We start from the raw sequence: 21,761 nt of genomic DNA, 5'->3' as shown, positions 1-21,761 counted from the left end.
GCCCTTCTCATTCCGATACATAGAATTACTAACTCTCTTGTTCTTTCATGAATGTAATTTTAATTTTTCTTGCTGTAATTCCTAACGATGCCACGGTGGTCTAGCGGTTAGAACGCTGGCCTTGTAATCCTGGGGTCTCGGGTTCGATTCCCGGCGGTGCCCGAATTTATAACTTGTGTTGGGCAAGGCCGTGGTCTAGGCAACACGGAGTTTTCCTCCGTGGCATCCCAACAATTACTCCATTCACACACAAAAGAAGGCAATGGCAAACCACTTCTGGATCATCTGCCAAGAACGTATATGAACAGGTCCCAGTCCGAGAAAAGGATGGAAGGATCCTGTTCATATGGACCTGTCGTCAGACAGAACACTAAAATAAATAAAAAATAATTCCTAACGGTATCATACAAGTACTTAGGCTGAGGAGGATACAAACCCAGAACATAGAAAATGAATACAATGAGCGTAGAAATGCCTTTACATAACGCAGAAACACTACAAGAATTTCAACCCCGATATTTGTTCATGAGTATCATTACATAATGCAGAAACGCTTATGGTTTTGTAAGAACAGATACGTAACCAAACCTTCAAGCACGCAACAGACGAACTCGCTCACAACTGCATCCGCTCTGCGACGAAGTCAGTTCATAAAAATAAAATATCGGCGGAAATGTGTAAACAAACTTATAAATTTGGAGAGAAAAAAACCAAGCAGTGAACACTGAATGATGTTTCTAAGTTCGCTAGTATAAATAAGCTAAACTCTCGAAACTAGACCTCTCGCGTGCACAGTTTTGAAAGACAGAAACCCCGGTTAAATGTATAGGACGCACAAAGTTACGTAAAAGTCACACGAGTCACGCGTGAATGGCAGTTTACCGGGATTGTCAGAGTTACCTCCTTTAAGACTTCAAACGCCAAGAACACTGCTTACACATTCTCATGTTCCGACATTGGACGGCTATGATACTTAAAAATAGAACACGGCTGTAGCTTACAACACATATCTTCAAGATACACGGCATGGAAACCAACACATTGACGAGGGTCAACGGACATGAACTGCGTCTAGAAGCGCCTTCATTCTATATCTATACAACCCAACATGCAGGAGTGTAAGATGGATAGCATGCAATCACGGCGTTCCGATCTTCTGTTGCAAAGTTCGTGGGGAGAGGCAGAACGTTGTGGTATTGCGTGTAGCACTCGCACTTCGTATTCGGAAAGTTCTGGGTTCGAATTTCAGCCCGGTGACTGATATTTTTAGTGCTTGTCCTCAGGTTCTCCGGGAAATAACTGATACTATACCTCAGAAAAAGATTTGTTCGTCGGTGAACAAATTACAAATCGCGGATACTTAAAACTAAATTCGGAGAGACAAATGTATCAAACACTCAAGAAAGTATCTTCTTAGGTGACCTAGGCGTAGATGGGATGATAACATCAAATTCGATATTTGAGATATGTGTAGGGGTTCAAACTGGTTCAGGAAAGGGCCATGCGATGATGGATTTTGCGAAAATGGTACGTAACATTCCAGAAACATAAAAATTAGGTACCAGATGAGGAACCATTTACTTTTTAGGAAACACTGGCACTAAGACATTGTATCGATGTCGCAATAAGCAGGGATTTCAAGAGAGGAACTCTTCAAAATTACTACGCGTCTCACTTTTGGTTTATGCATTATGCGGTCTTTGTGATTACGAGGTTTTTCCTTTCAGTCTGACTTATTTAAGTTAAAAGCAGAGTTAAATATTTCCGGGCGGATTTATTTTTACATACGAGATGAAAACCCACGGTGCGTCATCCTGATTCACGCATTTCACAAACACCGGCAATAAATAACAGCTCAGGGCTGCAAACTTTGGACTCAAAGAACGGTAACGATGCAGCCTACGACCAATCGATTAGGTCGAAACTTTGCTGGATGCGTCCAGACATTAGATGTGACGCTGGTCACATCTTTCATCCAAGTTAGAAAGCACGACCGATATAATTATTTGTTATTTTTTTATATAACGACGTTGCTTTAACAGTAGGAATTACACAGCCCGAAATTAGATAATTACGAGGGCTACCAAAGACAGAATAAGGTAAAACGGCGTTCAGAAATAATGAGACGTTTTGAAGTTGATGAAAATCGAACTTGTAATACTACGAATCTCATGCAACTCATCGTGTTATTAACTATGAGTATAGACCATATTACGGTTATGACTGTTTGTTACTGTGCAAATGTCACATATTTTCTAATCTTACGATACATTCCAATGTATTAAGTCCAACACCGTAAGTTTTAACAGCGCGATTTGACAACTAGCCACCCACGAGTGTACAGAACCGAAATAAAGTCTGTCATATGTGTGTATTACCGTTGGACAAACGCAGAAATTTATTCTCAATAATTCAATTATAACAGTTTCTATAAAAGAATTCAACATTCTGCAGCAAAGAAAAGACAAATGTAACCACAACAAAAAACTCTCAGCAACTCCTCGTTTGTAATTATACAAAAACAATTATCTTTATAACATGAATACAAGAAAGGTTTGATTTTTCATTAGCAACAAAGTTCATATTTCTTTTTTACTTTCATTAATAATTCACAAGACCAACCAAAATAATAGCTAACACAACACATAATTTATTTATTTTAGTGTTCTGTCTGACGACAGGTCCATATGAACAGGATCCTTCCATCCTTTTCTCGGACTGGGACCTGTTCATATACGTTCTTGGCAGATGATCCAGAAGTGGTTTGCCATTGCCTTCTTCTGTGTGTGAATGGAGTAATTGTTGGGATGCCACGGAGAAACCGGGGAAACTCCGTATTGACTAGGCCACGGCCTTGCCCAACACAAGCTATAAATTCGGGCACGGCCGGGAATCGAACCCGAGACCCCAGTATTACAAGGCCAGCGATCTAACCGCTGGACCACCGTGGCAGTTACAACACATAATAACGCAAATAAATTAATTCTACAGAACCGTTTTATGAAAAGATAAATTATTTCCAACTGCAGACGCTTACTTCATTTCCAATTAAACTCTTAGTTAGCCTTAAATAATCATTTTTGTCCACCTATTTGCGTTATTAAGTGAAAAGGAAACTAATCGGGCCGACAGATAACAAATTATTCCTCATTTTCCCTGAAAGATTAACGGCATTCGACTAGAAATAAAATATCTCATAAGACGCGACAACTCCTTGCGATATCTCCCATCGTTTCCTCATTATCTCTATATTGGATATCGGTTTTAATTGGCGATTTACTGTTAATTATATTAACATTTTTTGAACCCGCGAGCTATTGTGAATGTATTTACACATAAAACACCGAAGACTGGAATTGTCGAGATTTAAGGTCTTCACTGCGGTGAGGATACTAGTTTCTTCTAGGTTTTAATAAAGTATTGATTCCGTGTCAGAAATATATTTCCTCCACATTAGGCCTGAACATGGAGACAGTATGTTTCTCCGAAACGTTAGCATCTTCCTATGAGTCTACACAGCGCCAAAACCCTGGAGATCATCGAGATCTGAATTATTTTTCAAACGAATCTTTAGGTATCTCGTCTGAGCTCGTAGTTTTTAGTGTTCGTTCCTAAGAGACAACAGGAGAAAAAGTTAACTATGAAATCGGATTGAATACTTTGCGTAGCTCTCAAGAAACTTAAACACAGACAACTGGTACGAAGAGAAAAAGTTAGCGACCACTTCAGAACTGACTCAACAGACATAAGTCTCTAGAAGAGTATTATTTATCAAATAACAACTCCGACAGAGGCCGGAACAAACACGCGAAGTTCAATCAAAACGCTCGTGTTGCTCGAGATTCGGCTTGCAAGCAGATTCAACTGCATTTCCCAGTGCGTCTCAGCGTTTCTCCGTATTCATCGTCTGAAAAGAACCCGCCACGACCTGCACGCGATACGTACTGCAATATCTCAACGGAAGACATTCTGCTGGTCTCGCGTTCTCGGATCCTGGATGTGTCAAAATCTCAACGCTTACCGTTACATACCTTTTCGGCAAGATCACGACAACGTGTTGTCAGTTTATATACGCTCACTTAGTTCATTCTTATCTTCATCACTATTAGTGACGAAACAAAAGACGAAAGAAGGTGTTGATGGCGTAACCTGGTAGAAACATGTCCGACAAAATATAACGTAGAAGACACAGGTTTCGTCCACCAGGTAATTCCTCTGGATGGTTTCATATCGCGCTGCTTCTACGCAAAACTTTCCAAAATTGTATTTTCGTGGTTCCCCTTGTTCAGCAAAACCACATTATGGCCTTGCCTCAGAATACAGACTGTTCTAAGCAATACAATTAAATGAACAGCACAGACCAAACGCCTCTTCACATTTCGTAGCTTTACGTAATTGTGAGGATGAACTGAGGTTACGGTACGTGAGTAAGCATTAGGAAATGCGAAGAGGGGAAGTTACGTGACGAAAGGTGGCTTTACGTAACGCACTGGCCCTTAGTGGCGGGCGGGGGGCGGGGGGGGGAATCCGTCTACCCGACGTGTTCAATATAAATATGTCGGCCGATCTAGCCACGTGACCCCGGGTTCACTCTTGCTACTGCAATCCACCCCAGACCTATCAACCTTATCCTAGCACCATTATAATTTGGGCGATCATATCAATAAGAGCGAGATGGGTAAGCCATGTGGCATGCATGGGAGAGATGAGAAATGCATGCACATTTATGTCGGAAAATACTAACGGAAAGAATTACTTGGAAGATCTAGACGTAGATGGGATTATGACATTAAAATGGTTACTAGCAGTACTAGAAAATACATTCCCTTGTATCTGGTTAAATATACTTTACACGAAAAAATAAGATTTGCATATCTTATTTTGTCACGTATCTATCAGTCTCATTCTGGTTTTCTGTGGTTTCCCCAATTTCCTACAAGACAATTTCAGGATATACCTTAAAGGAGCCCATAAATGCTTCTTACTACACACACTTCCCTTTAAGCAGGTCATGACCGCATCTTACCAGAGAAGCATCGAGACGTCATACGACAAAAGATCCCAGAAACAGTGTAACGGGCCGGAAGTCGCGATATCTAGCGTAGAAAAACGTATGGATGCAATCCAACACGACGTCGGAAAGCCGACGAAGAACATGCGACGACTCAGAATTCCAAAGCAGGCCACGAAAAACCTCTGTATGCCACAAAGCACGACGCTATAAAATCGACGCCATTCGTCTTGACTCCTCCACAAGGTTCCATTTGGGACAGAAGATGGCTGTCTTCTGGGTTGTTGCGATCACCCAGAAGACAACCATCTTCGGACTCATCTCAGATCCCACAACACCAGAATCATCACTAATAATAAAACTGTACTTTTCCGGCTGCAATACAATTAATAAAATACACGTACGTAAATGCCAACTAAAACAAGCCTTTACGTAAGGGCATACATTACGATAGGTCTTCGTGCCACCGATTGGTAAACAAATTGTGTCATCCACGTGAACTTACATAACAGAAAACTGCCTCCTACAAAGTCTCCGGGAGATAGAATGTGCATTTCGATACAGATACAGGCGAGGTTAAAGGTTAAACCTTTTCGCAGTCCACAAAACATTATGTAACTCTCTGCCTGTACCCTACTTGTGACACCATAAGACCGACTGACCATCTATCCGTCTCGCAAGAAACCTTGGCCCCATTGCGGCTAGTAAGATTTCCCTCTCGCCTCGAGTCACTTCAGACACGGACAAATTGACTGGGACGATGGCCAGTGACAGCAGAAGGACGGAGTCCGCTCGGGCTCTCACGAATAGAGTTACTTGGCCGGTAATTAGTGTTTCTGCAACAGAGTAAAGTTATTCAAAAGGGCTACGCGGAAAGAAACGTTAGCTCCAAGACGAAAATTCGTGTATGTTCTCGACAGAAGTATTAAATCTAACGCACCGTCAACACAGTACGATTATTTAGACGTTCGACGTCGGCGTCGGGTGCCTGAGATGCGAAATATAGGGGCTGTGGAAACAGTGTTGACGGGTGTATTAAGGAGATTTTTTTGGAGGGGGGAGGTTACGCACTGCAACCAAAAAGAACTTAACTCGCTCACGGCTCCCGCCGAAGAATCTGCACATCCCATTAACCTTTCAAGTCCTCTATGTACCACCTGCTTCAACAACCAGCAACGCTCTCTTTCGCCTATAATTATTTAAGGATTTTGAACGATTCTCAAGATAAAAAACTGTTATTTCCCTAAGTACTATTAACCAACTGATCTTTATAATGGAGACTAGATGTACTTTCTTTAATGTAAAAATTAAATTTTTAAATATTATTTAGACGAACTTTGGGTTTTAGGAGTTAAGAACCATCTTCAAATTACTCGGCCGTTAAATTCCTAGTTCCGTTCTCCATTCACACAAAATAAATCAAATTCCTAGTTCGTGAGAATATTTGAGAATGAAATTATCATTGCATATAGCCTTGTTCTCATGTAGTCATAATTACTGCCTGCTGTAATGTCCCATATACGAGATGATTCATTGGATGATGCAATAAACCACTGCAGAAACCGGCGATATGTATCACTCAGAGATACAGCAAAAATGTGGCTTTTAACACGTACTGAGTGTCACAGCGACAGTTTTATCCTTCTGTGAACTGTTTGCATTTAAATTAAATTATAAGTAAAGTCTGTCCCACTATACGCCATGTAGGCGCTTGGGGGGAGTGGAGGTATAGCTCCTCTCTTCCTTGACCTCGGCACTAGATGGGGTGTGAGTGGTCAGCATCACGCCCCGGCCGGCTTTACCCCCGGGAAAGGACCCCGGTACCCATTGTAGAGGAGGCTGGGTGGGCCCCAGAGCCGGTCTGGACGCAGAGGCTAGAGGAAAAATCCTCTGCCCCCGTCGGGGATCGAACCCCGGTCGTCCAGCCCGTAGCTAGTCACTATACTGACTGAGCTATCCCGGCTCAAATTAAATTATATTAAATTAAATTAAAAGCCGTTTCTATAAGTGACATCTATCACCTACAGGTAACCAGCGGTTGTATTTTAGATCGGAAAATTAGTGTTTAAAAATCCAGGTCCTTGTAAGATGGATATCCCATATATTCTTGTCACTGGCCTAACGTTTAAGTGCGAATATTAAATGTGCCTGTTCGATTTTCACACTAATAACATTCTTATGAGCCATACTGTACACTGCAGACAAGAAGCCTGTCCTCCGAAAAGCTACTGCTATTTTACCGGTTCGGTGAGAACACTGCCCTATAGGTTAACCCCAACGGCATACAAGCGCTGGTTCGAGTCTCGGGGGAGAAGAAATTTTCTCATGAGATTTTTGACCGGTGCCAACCCAACATCGTGAGGAAATTGGGGAGCTACGATAAGTAGCGTAATCCGGTCAGGAAAAGCTAGCAATGGCTGGGGGTTCGTCATGCTGACCACAAGTCATCCTATATCTGTATATAAGACTTGAGGTTCTCACAGCGGTGAGTATGAAGATATCCGTCTTCTGGGTTATTGCGCTGTGTAGTCTGGTCGATGTTAACCAACGTTTCAGAGGTCATACTGCCTCCGTCATCAGGGCGATGAAGATTTCTGTCTTCTGGGTTGTTGCGCTGTGTAGTCTGGTCGATGTTAACCAACGTTTCAGAGGTCATACTGCCTCCGTCATCAGGGCGATCGCCCTGATGACGGAGGCAGTATGACCTCTGAAACGTTGGTTAACATCGACCAGACTACACAGCGCAATAACCCAGAAGACGGATATCTTCATCCTATATCTGGTTGGATGATCGTTCACCTCTGCTGAGGCATTTGAACGTGAGGCCAGCAGTCAAGCTAGTCGGCTTTGGCTCTCTGGAGCTGTTACGCCACGGATTTAATTATTATTATTAGCCTTTTTAGCTGTTGTCAAGCACTTAAATAAATTAATTGAATTGAATTATTAGTATTACTTAGTATTATTTATTTTATTTACAATTATTAAATTGAATTATATTACTTAGGTATTGTATTTAGCCCATTTATTTGTGAAATTTGATTCAATAAATGAATCGAATTATTATTAATATGTTACATTTATATATTTAGTTTCAATTTTTTGTTTTACTATTATTATTGAAATAAATTAATTACTTATTATATTTTATCCTGTACTTTGGTTAGTGCTTGGCTGTTATTGGCCATTTTGGCTGTTTTCAAGCACTTAAATAATTGAATCGAATTGAATTACAAACGTTACCTATATCAAATGAATCAAGATTTCAACATAAGTGCATAAAACTAAAAATATTCCGTATAATTTCCCTATTTTGCTATTTTCGTCTGTTGTTATTTCAAGCAGCTAGTATGAGCACGAGAATGGACGGGCGTCCCACATACGACAAATTATGTGCCACTGGGTTAACAACTTTTCAGACTTATGGTGTGGAATCTGGCAACGATGTCAGCGTGAAGCACAACACGTTGCAAAACTCATACGATCATCCGCTTACATAATGAATATGTGCAAACTTTCCTAAGTCGGGGGGCCGAGATAGCGATAGATTACAATTCCAGATTATAAAAATTTCAATCGACTCCGGACCCGTAATTAAAATACTAGTCTTGTGTAACTTCACAGTTCTGGTGTAGTGACCCGAATAGGCGAAAGCTTTTAAATTTTAACTACGCCTAATTAAGACGATAATCGACGTGAACTTCTTGCAACAGCACGTGGGTTACTGTTACGTCACAAGCGACCCGACGGATCGCGTTCCATCAAGTCAGACATGGCAAGCGACTCACTCCTGGCCTTGGACGTTAAGAAGAATGGTCTTCCGCGCTCTGAGAACCCAGGTTAAAATCGGTTTTCGGTACTTCCATTCCAACCACGCAAATCCGAAGATTTCTTGGCTTTTCGGTTATTTTACGACGTTTTACCGACTACCCAGGTTACATAGCATCGAAATGTAGGATGAGATTTGTAAAATAAATCGGAGAATATTTGGAAGAACGACGTCGTAGGCCTATTTTAAGGTCGTATCTCCCTTTTTCTGCAAGGCGAGGAAATCTGTCCCCATCTACGACGCGTGTCGGCATTCGCACACCCTCCACACGTGGTCTCTGGGCCGTTGTTACGCAACTTCCGCTCAGATCGTCCCTCACTCCGCACTCCCCCCCTCTTTCCATCGTAGTTTAAATAACATCTGTTTTTATTTCCATTTTATATTTAGACTATGCTGAACACAGACGGTCTTATATAACGGAATTGCCAGGTTATTGTTGGCCGTGAAAAATTTGCTCCCACTTAACAAAGAGTTAGGATCGTAGCTGCCGAGTTGTGTTCAACGGCGAAGCTACGTCGCAATGCTTGCAGCGTACGTGATCCTGCTCTTACGCCGAGACTACAGTTCTTATCGATTAATCTAAAAACACTTTTACTTTCGCTTAAAACAGTCACAAAATGTTACGAAATAAAACTCCCTCGATTAAGTGCGAACTCCATGTAACACAATCCATCTTGAGAAGCTGACAGTCGCTTACACAGTCTAGAAATCCAAGCACCCTTTCTGGATATGCCTTTAACCGTTCTTACCTCAGGGCAGAGGTTCTCAACCCGCGGCCCAACCGATAAATTACCTACGACACGAGTTAAATTCTGTAATACTGTGTCACCTGTATCATGCAGAATAGTTGTCGAACGATCAGAAAACACGCTTTGTTAATTCGTTATCATCTTGCAGCAAGTACGAGGGTCGCTCATTAAGTAATGCCCCACATTTTTTTTCTCAGCCAATAATGAAGATAGAAAAGTGTACTTTTACATGCTTGAGATTTGATGTTTCCCGCGTTCGTGTACGGAGTTTCAAATGATTCCAACCGATAGCGGAGCTGTAGTGAACTGTTAAAATGGCGTCTGTGAACGACTCTCGTTACAAGCAACGAGCTGTAATTGAATTCCTTGTTGCTGAAAAAGAAACGGTGGTGAACATTCATAAACGTTTGTGTGCTGTGTATGGAAGCTGTGCAGTCGATAGGAGCACCGTTGGTCGCTGGGCTAAGAGAGTTAAAGCTTCAGGAAGTGAAGAAACCGAGCTCCGTGATCTGCCGCGCTCTGGGCGTCCTGCCACAGCCACCACTCCAGACATGTTGAACCGCGCGGATGCCATTATTCGTGAGGATCGGCGCATCACAACTCGACAATTGGCCCAACAGCTTTCAGTCAGCAATGGAAGTGTGATTGCAATTATCCAGGCTCTCGCATATTCGAAGGTGTGCGCAAGATGGGTTCCACGAAGTCTCACAGCAGACCACAGGATTCAAAGGAAAACGATTTCTTCTGAATTGTTGGAGCGTTTTGATGCTGAGGGAGAGGTCTTTCTGTCCCGGATCATTACAGGTGACAAAACCTGGATACACCACTTTGAGCCAGAGACAAAAAGGCAGTCAATGGAGTGGCATCATCCTCAATCACCGAGAAAGAAGAAATTCAAGACAACTCCCTCCGCCGGAAAAGTCATGATGACTGTCTTTTGGGACAGTGATGGGGTCATTCTTGTGGATGTGATGCCAAGAGGTGCGACCATCAATTCAGACGCGTACATCAGGACCCTGAAAACCCTCAAGAAGCGTTTTCGACGAGTTCGGCCTCACAAGCATCCAGCAGAAATTTTGCTCCTGCACGACAATGCACGCCCTCACACAAGTCTGAGAACCCGGGAAGAAATCACCAAATTGGGTTGGACGGTGCTACCCCATCCACCCTACAGTCCAGATCTGGCACCCTCCGACTTCCATCTCTTTGGGCCACTTAAAGATGACGAGAGCGTGATTCAAGCAGTGAGGACATGGCTACGTGCACAGGACAAGAGCTGGTACCGGCAAGGCATGCATGCACTTGTTCCACGCTGGCGTAAAACCGTACAAGTTGATGGGGACTATGTGGAAAAATAGTATGTGTAAAGGAAACATTGATTTATATTGTCACTAAATTTGAGCCATCTTGAATAAATATGTTCTGAGGAAAAAAATGTGGGGCATTACTTAATGAGCGACCCTCGTATTTTTATAAAGAACTGTTCTGCTTGACGAAGAACGTCACATCAAGAACCTGGGCGCTTCTTTGTGATGAACACTTGGAGGGATGCACAGAAAGATTCCTCACGCAAAAGAAATGCCAAATATCTTACTAATGGCTGATTTGTAAATTTTCTTTACAAATCAGGCACAATGTAGAACTGTATGCAGTACAATATTTATTATTTTTTATTTAGTGTTCTGTGTGACGACAGGTCCATATGAACAGGATCCTTCCATCCTTTTCTCGGACTGGGACCTGTTCATATACGTTCTTGGCAGATGATCCAGAAGTGGTTTGCCATTGCCTTCTTCTGTGTGTGAATGGAGTAATTGTTGGGATGCCACGGAGAAACCGGGGAAGCCCCCGGAGGAAAATTCCGTGTTGCCTAGACCACGGCCTTGCCCAACACAAGTTATAAATTCGGGCACCGCCGAGAATCGAACCCGAGACCCCAGGATTACAAGGCCAGCGTTCTAACCGCTAGACCACCGTGGCTCTTATGCATTACAATAATAGCATTTAATAAAAGTGCCATGGAGTTTCAATAAATGACCTTGCGGCCTGCGACCCGATAAGCTAAATGGTGAGAAACCAAGTTTCACGTCCATATGACAGTTTCTCCTCTTGAACTGTAAATTCTCACCCCTGAAAATCTCAATTTATTTTCCCCAATAAATCTCGTTCATAGCACTAAAGAAAAGTCAACTCTCCCTTAAATATCTCGATATAATTGAATAGGTCCTCCGAGATATCTCGTTTATCTCACTGAATGGGATACTAGTCGAAGACTGACTTCTTGATACAAGGGTTGAGTGAGTGAGATATCTCGTTCATAAGACTGGGAGGAATGCGGGTCCAAAGATTGTCTCCGCTGAACACCTCGTCCATAGCATTGCAGCCAGGATGTGAGGTCAGTGGCTCGCGGCGTAGCATCGGGGTCGCTGACTGCCACGGTTAGCTGCAACATGTCACATCCCACTGTCGGAACGGATCCAGACAAGTGAACAATTTGTTAAGATTCGAGCACGACCGAAGACACGAGGTCCAGAGAGTCAAGTGTACGTCAGAGCTCTAAACCTGGATTACACGTTCGTGGTTCCTGGCGAAACTTTGTAAAAACTGAACAAAGATTTCTGTGCCTATTATATGAAACAGAGTGTGATGAGTGTTACTCGATTGTGTCGTCTCTTCTTTTCATACAACAGAATGAAATAAATTAAAAAATAGGCACAAATCAAAATAAATGTGTCTCATGGCCAAGTCTATTAAGTCAAGTACTGAAACAGTTTTGCTCGACAAGTTCTTTAATAGAATCAAACATTAATATAAAGATGGCTGTTATGTGGGTTGTAGCGCCGTGTAGTCTGGTAGAAGTTAACCAACGTTTCAGACGTCCTAGCTGCCTCCATCATCAGGGCGATGAGTAAGTCGTGCGCACGGCCACACGGCGCTACATCCCACAAGGCAGCCATCTTCAAGGTACTTTAGTTTTTATTGGTTAATATTCTTCTTCATTATCATCATCTTAAATTCATTAATTATTCGGTTTTGTCCGTCTAATCACAATTATATTTAAAATTTACAAATAAGATAATTAAAATATCATTTTATGTTCCACATCGAATAATCGATTTACATTTGGAACATTTTTACAACATGTTTCGGTTTCATCGAACCATCTTCAGGTGTAAAATTATATCAATAAACTTAAAACTCAATTACAATTTCTGTTGATTCACAATATGACGCAATTATACTATCTTAAATTCAGTTTCCTCATAGATAAAACTGAGATTCAGTAAAATAAACAGGATCAAAACATAATTTTGATTTGAGTTAGATACTTTTTAGAATCAAACAATTCTCAGAAATTGCTGTATGCTGTTAAAACTTCAAAAAGTAGGCCTGTGTCAAACAAAATACTCAGTCGCCACCATAAAGACTTCGTCCAAAATGATTGCACACAGCCAGAATAATACAAGACGAAACAACCCAGAAGATAATTTATATCTTCATTTGTGACTGTATGTGACAGTTAACCCTTATTTTAAATCACTTCTTACGACCAAGACTTTCAGCGTAAAAAATTTCAAGAATGTTAAAAGTATTTGTAAAGATTTTAGAATTATAACCACAGGTTACGGGGTCACTTCGAAATAAATTGCTGAAATGTACCGCATCTGAATACAATGGTGGAGAGCCAATAGTTTTTTAGTAAAATTAAAATCTCAGCAATAATAAAAATGAAGGTTCTTTTATGCATTTCGATGTTGTTCTTGCGGGTTTCAAACTCGAGGGAACACTCAGGACAGAAGATGGAGGCAGCGTGTTTCTGTGAAGCGTTTGTATGTAGCTATGAGTCCACAGGGCACCAGTCATCGTCATCCTCACCCGGTGAGAACCTAAGATCTAACACGTCTATGAAAGAGGTTTTTCATGAAAGAAATCACTATCAGTAAAATATTATAAGTCCAATCAACTTAATTATTTTTAAAAGTATTATAATCTCGTTTATTTCTAATTTCTCATCAAGCTAATTTTTTCTTTTCTTTATCTGGCGCTCTGCGGTTTACATAAAAAAAACTATTTTGGGAAAGAACATCGATTTCAAAAAATTTAAAAAAAAACCGGACGTAAGAGTGTTTATATAAAAATAAGTTAAGTACATTTTCCTTCTTTTCACACAGAGCATTGACCGAAATCCTTGATGTCCCATTACATAGAGCTACACACTTCACTGTCATAGCAACGCTAACCTGAAATTACCACCACGTCACCACATTAAAAACAGGTAACAGACCTAAAACCTGCCACTTCACACAGCCTCACTTCTCAAACATATGTCACGCCATCTACACTAACTGCTTGTTATCAACCGGACGTTGACTCGGCTGCTGACGTAAAGAGTCTTTCTTCACTCTTGGCTGGACCATCACGACGACGGTACAACATCTGAGATAAGGAAATGATAGGCGGTTTGCTTTTGCAACTGAACGGAAAAGGCTGGTCTTTCTACGAAAACGCAGAGGCAAAATTTTGACATCTTTGAAAACAGGAGTTAAAATGACCGGTTCGCATCAAAGTTAAATTCTCCCTACACACACCCCATACCAAATTTAATCTAAATCCGGTCAGTAGGCTCGGGGGGGGGATAAAATATTCGGACACACAGAACCTTTATATGCTCACGTACAGAGCTTACTGAAATCAACGGGACACGATTATTCTGTGAATATTTGCAGAATAACTGAAGCCCGCTGTGTCTATAACGGGAAACGTTAAATAGCAGCATGAATAATTCTGTAACTTTCCAGAAAACCTCTTCTGTTTTCGTTGTTCCAACATGAATGCGTGGGTTGATATACCCGATAAAGAAATGGCGTTCAAGGTCCTTCAGAAACTTGAAGTTTTACATCTTGAGCATAAGAAACTTTTCTGTCGATGTTTATTTAAAAATGGTAAATTATCTCTTTCAATGAGCACAATAACAACTGTACACTTAATATGTTACATCCGAATATATATATATATATATATATATATATATATATATATAAAAGAAAAAATGGGCAAACACATATGAAACACAGAAGTTGTCCTTGTATTTAATTAAGAATCATGCCAAGACGTAGAGGAGGCGTAGCTCCACGTATTCTTAAAATCGGCAACAGAACGGGTGGAGACGAGATGAATTTCCAAAGAGACAATCTCGTAACGACCTAAAAATATGCTAAACGAAAATGTTCCGTATAGAAGAAGGAAAGCAGCCAAGAATGAAAGAGAAATTGCATAAAATATTAAGATCTATTTCCCAAGAACTTCCTTCTCTGTTGATATTTTCCACTTCAATACGGATGTTATCCAAAGAACACAATCCGAGCGTGTTTCAATACAGAACCCTGATGATGGGAACAGAGATGGTCTCCGAAACGTACGTTTCGTCTTTTAACCACTGATCGCCCGAAAGATTTCATTGAGTTACGTCGCCGAAAGAACTCCAAATCATATATTTCAATACGAACTTAATAACATATCGGATTCCCATAAACCAGTCAGCATCACTCTATTGCCATTTAGGGCAACAATAAAATTCATCTAAATAACATTTAAATATCCAATTCTTACCCCGATAAAACAACGCGTCTACACCACGAATATAAATTTTTTAACCCTGTTTAGTGAAATAATCGGTTTATTGTGACAAAACCCACAAATACACTACACAGGAGATTTCAGTTTTAAATGTGGGATGTATGTAGTTAACACTATGCTTTAGAGCAGTGGTATTCAATCTTTTTTGTTCGCGTACCCCCAGATATAAAATCTCTTCAACTTTGTACCCCCAAAGTTGTTGGTGTATAATTCAAGTTATACATAGTATATAATCTATATCTAAAATAAATTAAATAAATTACATTACTGATTATTCAGTGTTTATTATAAAAATAATATATATATTTTTAAATTTCACGTACCCCCAGGGGTACGCGTATCCCAGGTTGAATACCACTGCTTTAGAGGGTTGATAAAAATGAATCTCACTCTTGAACTCAAGTCCTTGCTTTGACGCACTGTTTCAGTTCCCCAAAGAAAACAAGGTGAACGCGACAACTATCAGTCATGTGAAACAGAAATCAACGTCTACACTGATAGAACCTCAAAGGTAGGTCCACTCTTTAGCAGCGTTTTAAGTGAAGAATGTCATGTCAGAGAACACATACTTCCATATAAATCCTTCGGCTAAGATAACAGAAACGTAACTATTTACTCACCTAACGAAATATACCGACTTAATACCGGATGGACAGATTATCGCTTGTACCCACCCTCAAGGATTTCTTTAATAATCTGCAGCAGCTACATTACTATGAGAAGAAAAGTCAGTCGGCTCTACAGCGATCAGAACGCGGATAAACCGGACACGCTGTATTTCATCCTACAGCCACCAAAGGTCCATCGTTTCTCGAATTCTCTTCACCGTAAAATCCACAGCGGCTCCGTGGTCCACGGGGGGGCTCTTCTCCCGTGAAAACATAGGTCACCACAATGAAAGGTTGACGACAGGACGACCGGAATTCGATTCCCGGCATGAGTACGGCATGTTTTCAACACCTCTAGACCAACAAGCCGGCTGAGCACGCGACAAGCCGCGTGCGGCGTGTCGGGTGTTGTCGCGCGCGGCTGTCATTTGTATTGCTTTTTATAGTTAGCCGCGCCGCGTCAGTGGGTTTGCAATACAAATAACAGCCGCACGCGGCTACAACAGCTTCGTGCTAGGGGCAGGGTATCTCTAAGGATTGCCCTCTGTAGTTCAGTATACAGTTACGATACGCTGATAAGTTATCTGGTCTACGGATCGTAGAACGGAAGTGTTAGCGCAGTTATGACAAGTATTTTCCTCGTATTTTAATACACAGTACTTTCAAATATCTCCAACATGATTACAGACGTCTGTAGCTGAATCTGAAGTTTAATTTACGGTTACTTGTCTGCACTAAGAATAAAAGTAGACCTTGCCGACGACTTAACACCACGCGTTCTCAGCGTCGGTACTACATACATCGAGTGTTCAGCTTCACGTTCCGGCCAATTTACCCCGGTACAAATACCTCCGTTACCAACATGTTCGGCAGGAGACTGGGCTAGCCTTAGAAATGCTCTGAGTGAATGAATACAATTAACACGAACTATTCTAACCTACACAAATCCTTCCATAAAAACTGAATTTTTGTTTCATTTGAGGGCGCTGACCGCAACACAAACCACTGTAATTTAACTAACGCATGTGGTCTCCGTATTGTACACAGCGGATTACTGTCCAACATATATTAATTCGGAGGCAGATTAGATTAAATTAGTTTAGTTTCGTTCTGCCCAGTTTACATAACATCAAATCTTGTCTGCAAAGAATTCAAATCCTATGGCAGACCGCGCTTTAAAGTTTCCCGCCCTTACTGGATCAGACAGACCTACATGACAAAGGCGAGAGAGAGAGAGAGAGAGAGAGAGATGTCAGTGCACTCACCGATCTGCAAGGCCTCGCCATATTTCGCCAGAGCCGCGTCCATTTCGTTCCGCTGGAGGAGCTCATTGCCCTGTTCCCTGAGTCTCGCAGCTCGAACTTCTTCAGGCCACCATTTCTCAGACAACCCTTTCATCAACACGTTCGTTTGTAGCATGCCTCCTCCACCCGCGATCTTCTGCCCACACTGTCTGCAGTTTCTTGACGTATCCCGCTCCAAACACCGGCGACAGAAAGTATGCCCACACGCTGTGGTCACAGGCTGCAGAAGAATTCCTTCACATATCCGACACGAAAAACCTCTTGCTGGAGACGAACTCGGACCTGCTGTACTGGACATTATCGCATCTATCACAGATGTTGCTAAGGGGCGAAGTTTCTCCTGGGACACAACACCGCCACTGTCACCACTCTGAACATGGCAAAAATGCGATAACACGTCGTAAACTTCCCGTTGTCTTCCAAGTGAATTCCCGTAACCAAAACAAAGCTCCACATTCGTGCCTCTTTCTTTCAGACGTTTTTCAAACATTTCTACTTCCAGTTTGTGGTTTCTATCAACAAATGCACTTCTAGCCATGATCTTCACGTTTTCTTGTGTAGTACTGCGTATGCATGGGTATGATACAGCTATATTAAATGGTGGTGTGTTTCGGCGTTACCTCGTGGTGCAGGCTGTCGGCCATGTCGTGAACACAATATCCTAACGGCGCGGAGGGCGACCGAAGACTGAAGCTCCGAGCAAGCTCGCGGGAGAGCTTTCCCCACCCGGCCGGCCGCCCGCCAACAGAGCTGTGTTGTTACATAAAGGTCACGTTCCACTGCGGAGCTGCTGACGATAAACAGAGAGGTCCATCACCCCCACGAGCAACACGCAGGCGCACCAGCCTCTGAAAGCAATAGACATATTTGAGTTTCTCGATGCCATTCCTCGAATTTTTTGCGAAAAATAAATAGTAATCCTCAATTTTTTAAAGTTTCGAACCACAGTCAACTGCACACGTCACATGGAGTCAACCAGTAATGACGACTGAATTGAGAAGAGTGTCCAAAACGTGAGGCTTGACCACGGTTCGATTCCCGGCAGAGGCAGAAATTTTTGTCTTCGTCAAAGGGCCCTGATCGGCTCTGAGGCCCATTCGGCAAACCAGGGACAAAGCAGACGCCTTCCACACCCCCCCGTCCATCCGAGTGTGAATTCCATCTAACGCAGAATTAAGAACTGAACTACCCCGAACGTCTTTGTGGTGTGCGATAAGCATTGAAATAACTTTTCCGTCAGAACTACGTCTCAGAGGAGCTTATTGCTTTCATCATCAGAAAAATCAGCGATTGCCCCTAGATGATTCTCATTGTCTGTTAGTAAATACCAGACTACAGGAGACAGCCATCGTCGTACTTGTAGCAGTGAGACGGTGGACTTCATTTTCCCCTTCGAGCATAAAAACTACGTCTTCAAAGTCTTTGTTCGTTTTCTCAATCTGCCACGCGTTTTGTGTTTGCTTAAAATCACGCGTTCAGAACGTTCCTATACAAGAGGAAAACAATATTGAAACAAAGTTGTTCAGGCAGAAAAACTTAACTTATACTTTCATCTTACGTCACCAAAGTACGCAATTTGTGACGAAGTATTCAGCTAGGCCTAAAATATGTATTTGTTATGTAAAACTTACATGTGTCTTGTTACCTTGGTAACCACTGACCTCTGAACGTTTGAGTACACAGCCGGTTTTATGGGCAAGGATAGGAACGTGTTGATTATAGCCAAGGTGTTCCGATGTCACATACAGTTCTGGGTTACATAATTATATAACTTACTGCAAACTGTACAGATGTCACGTTTGCACGTACAGACTTGTACGTAACTAGGACACACTCTTCTGGCATTTTGTCCAAGGATGCGAACTTTAATTCTGGTGTGAATTTTGCTTTACGATTAAAATATTTAAAAGACTAAAGTCTATGACGCACAAATATTTATTTGAATCATTTCCCGACCCCTGAACTGAACCTGTTTTATGAAAGAAATGTTAGTGAAGGTCACGACATGGAAGCTTCGAGGGTGTGAACTGTGAACAGAGATACGTGAATCGTAAATTCTGACCTCAGAGTTTCAAGTTCTAAACATCAGCTTCATGTTTACACAAGATATGAATCCGGATGTACTTTCAGTTTTACTCGAATAATTTAATATAATTCTGCATGCAAAATATACCAATTATATATATTTATTTTGTACAGTCTATACACAAACGTTTGAAGTTTATTGGTGTTGTAAAAATTATATAATATTAAAACATTTTGTTGTGTAAAATATTATATTAGCGCTCTTAATCGTAAATACGATTTTACATTATATTTTTTAGCGTTTTTATTAAAACTATATAATAATATAATGTAAAATCGTATTTACGATTAAGAGCGCTAATATAATATTTTACACAACAAAATGTTTTAATATTATATAATTTTTACAACACCAATAAACTTCAAACGTTTGTGTATAGACTGTACAAAATAAATATATTTAATCAAACACAAACATGACGCATATAAGATACAAATTGTATACCAATTATATATATTTTTTATAAATTTAACAAACGTAGTTTTAAAACTGTAATAAAGTTGTCTCTGTGCTTAAACACCACGCCAAGGACACACATATGTTAACAGGAAACCTGTCTGACACGACAAAATATTTGGGTTCACTTTGATTCCGTTATAAGCAGGGTTTACTGTATAAACTTCGTGCATAGAACGCGTAATATACGTAGAACTACCGGACACGACGTAAAGGAGCTCCCCGTCATAAACACAATACATGCAACGGTGCAGCGGTTGAAGTTGATGCATGAACCCGGCTGACTGGGCATAGTTCACTTGACTTCTATCTGTGCACGTTACGTAACGCAACGAACGGAGATATAAGCACGTATTCAGTCACCTCATAGCGGACGTACCGAGCACCAAGACCTTACAGCGATTTCCCGACGGTTTATTCAGGACACTTCTTAGCTTCTGTTCTGATTTGACGCCAAAGAGTTGTGTTCCTTCGTGCCCCCGGCTTCGAATCTAGGCAAGGTCCTTGCCATCATGAGAGCTTCTCGTGCTTTCATCCAGTCCAAAGAGACGAAGGATACGGAAATATATGATTGTACGTTAGGGATTAGCAAGCCTTTTCTGTATTATGAAGGTCTCGACCTGGAGATCGCCTGTCCTGATTATAAGTTTTCGTCATATTCTTACGAAAATGCTGTTCCTATAACACTTTAAAAACAGATCATCTGCCTTGGACCCCTCTCATTAACCTTTCACAGTCAAACACTGTATGAACGACTTAGGCGAGAGTGAAGTGTTAGATGGGGAAAAACATTTCAATATTTAAAGTCGCCAATTTCGAGGAAATAACCAAACCAAAAATCTGCAGTGGTTGAATCCATCCAATCTTTACAACTTTCTTCTCCCAACGCCCTAATATTGCTAAACAGAAAGTACAGGCCCTAATTCATTAAGTTTCTCTAATTTGTTCTTTCCGCATTGTTCAGGTTGAGGCCAGACGAACGTACTTTAGCACTCATATAAACGGATGTAAAGGAATGTGAATTTTTCAAGTCCGCGCGCGGTTTATTATCTGACAATTAACACTTTAAGAGTGTGCAATGATTCATTTTACTTAGAATATTCACTCGATTCAGTTGATGTAAGTGAATTTTTCAAACGAACGATTCAGAGATTCATTAAATTCATTGCCTATTTATGATCGATTAATTCATAACCTGCAGCTGTATTCGTCATTTTCTTTGTTCGGCTATTGACTGATTCGATAAATTCATTATCTAGAAAGCTGATTCATAATTCAAAGCAGACTACAAGGAACAAAGTCTCGCTTTCCTATGAATCGTACTGCATGATCTAGTACAGTGGTATTCCACCTTTTTTGTTCGCGTACCCCCAGATATAATTTCTCTTCAACTTTGTACCCCCAAAGTTGTTGGTGTACAATTCAAGTTATACATAGTATAAAATCTACATCTAAAATAAAGTAAATAAATTATATTACTGATTATTCAGTGTTTATCATGAAATAATATATATTTTTTTTTAAATTTCACGTACCCCCAGATATAATTTCTCTTCAACTTTGTACCCCTAAATTTGTTGGTGTATAATTCAAGTTATACATAGTATATAAACTACATCTAAAATAAAGTAAATAAATTACATTACTGATTATTCAGTGTTTATCATAAAATAATATATATATTTTTTAAATTTCACGTACCCCCTAAGATGTCTTCGCGTTAAGAGTTCAGTGTCTATGAAAAAATAACGCCCATAAAAATAAACTGTAAAAACGTTGAACGAATGGGGCAAGGCGACGGTGCGGGCATCGGAGAGTGAGGTCAAAACGCCACTGAAACAACCAAATAATTAAGACGTTTAAAACAATCGACTGAATTTACTCGGTTTATAACTTGTTCGCTTTATTCATTTGGAAAATAATATTAGGACACACTGGACCCTTCCGCCATAGTTCGTACCCTCAGGTTCTGTGGTAACCAGTGGAGGGATTTGGACGCGAAGTCTTGGAAGTGACGTGAAAGGGCCCCTTCAGCTTCAGATGTTTTCTTTTGAAACAACTGAACAGATTCACTGGTTACGACA

At 40.9% G+C, this 21,761-nt stretch overlaps 1 protein-coding gene across 1 annotated transcript in view; it reads right to left on the bottom strand.

Annotated features, from left to right (window-relative positions):
* The window catches only part of LOC110827448 (LON peptidase N-terminal domain and RING finger protein 3), a 75,938-nt gene that overhangs the window by 17,802 nt on the left and 36,375 nt on the right, over nt 1-21,761 (bottom strand). The window contains exon 2 of the mRNA XM_022059137.2: nt 17,097-17,983. Within this exon, the coding sequence (XP_021914829.2) occupies nt 17,097-17,673 (577 nt within the window). The 5' untranslated portion in view covers nt 17,674-17,983. The remainder of the gene's footprint in view (nt 1-17,096; nt 17,984-21,761) is intronic.

The sequence above is a fragment of the Zootermopsis nevadensis genome, unplaced genomic scaffold (assembly GCF_977971745.1).
Source record: "Zootermopsis nevadensis isolate Lab colony 2312 unplaced genomic scaffold, Znev_1.0 Znev_ptg000010l, whole genome shotgun sequence".
Lineage (NCBI taxonomy): Eukaryota > Metazoa > Arthropoda > Insecta > Blattodea > Termopsidae > Zootermopsis > Zootermopsis nevadensis.
The sequence above is the reverse complement of the archived record's forward strand: the minus strand, read 5'-3'. Positions and strand labels throughout refer to the sequence as shown.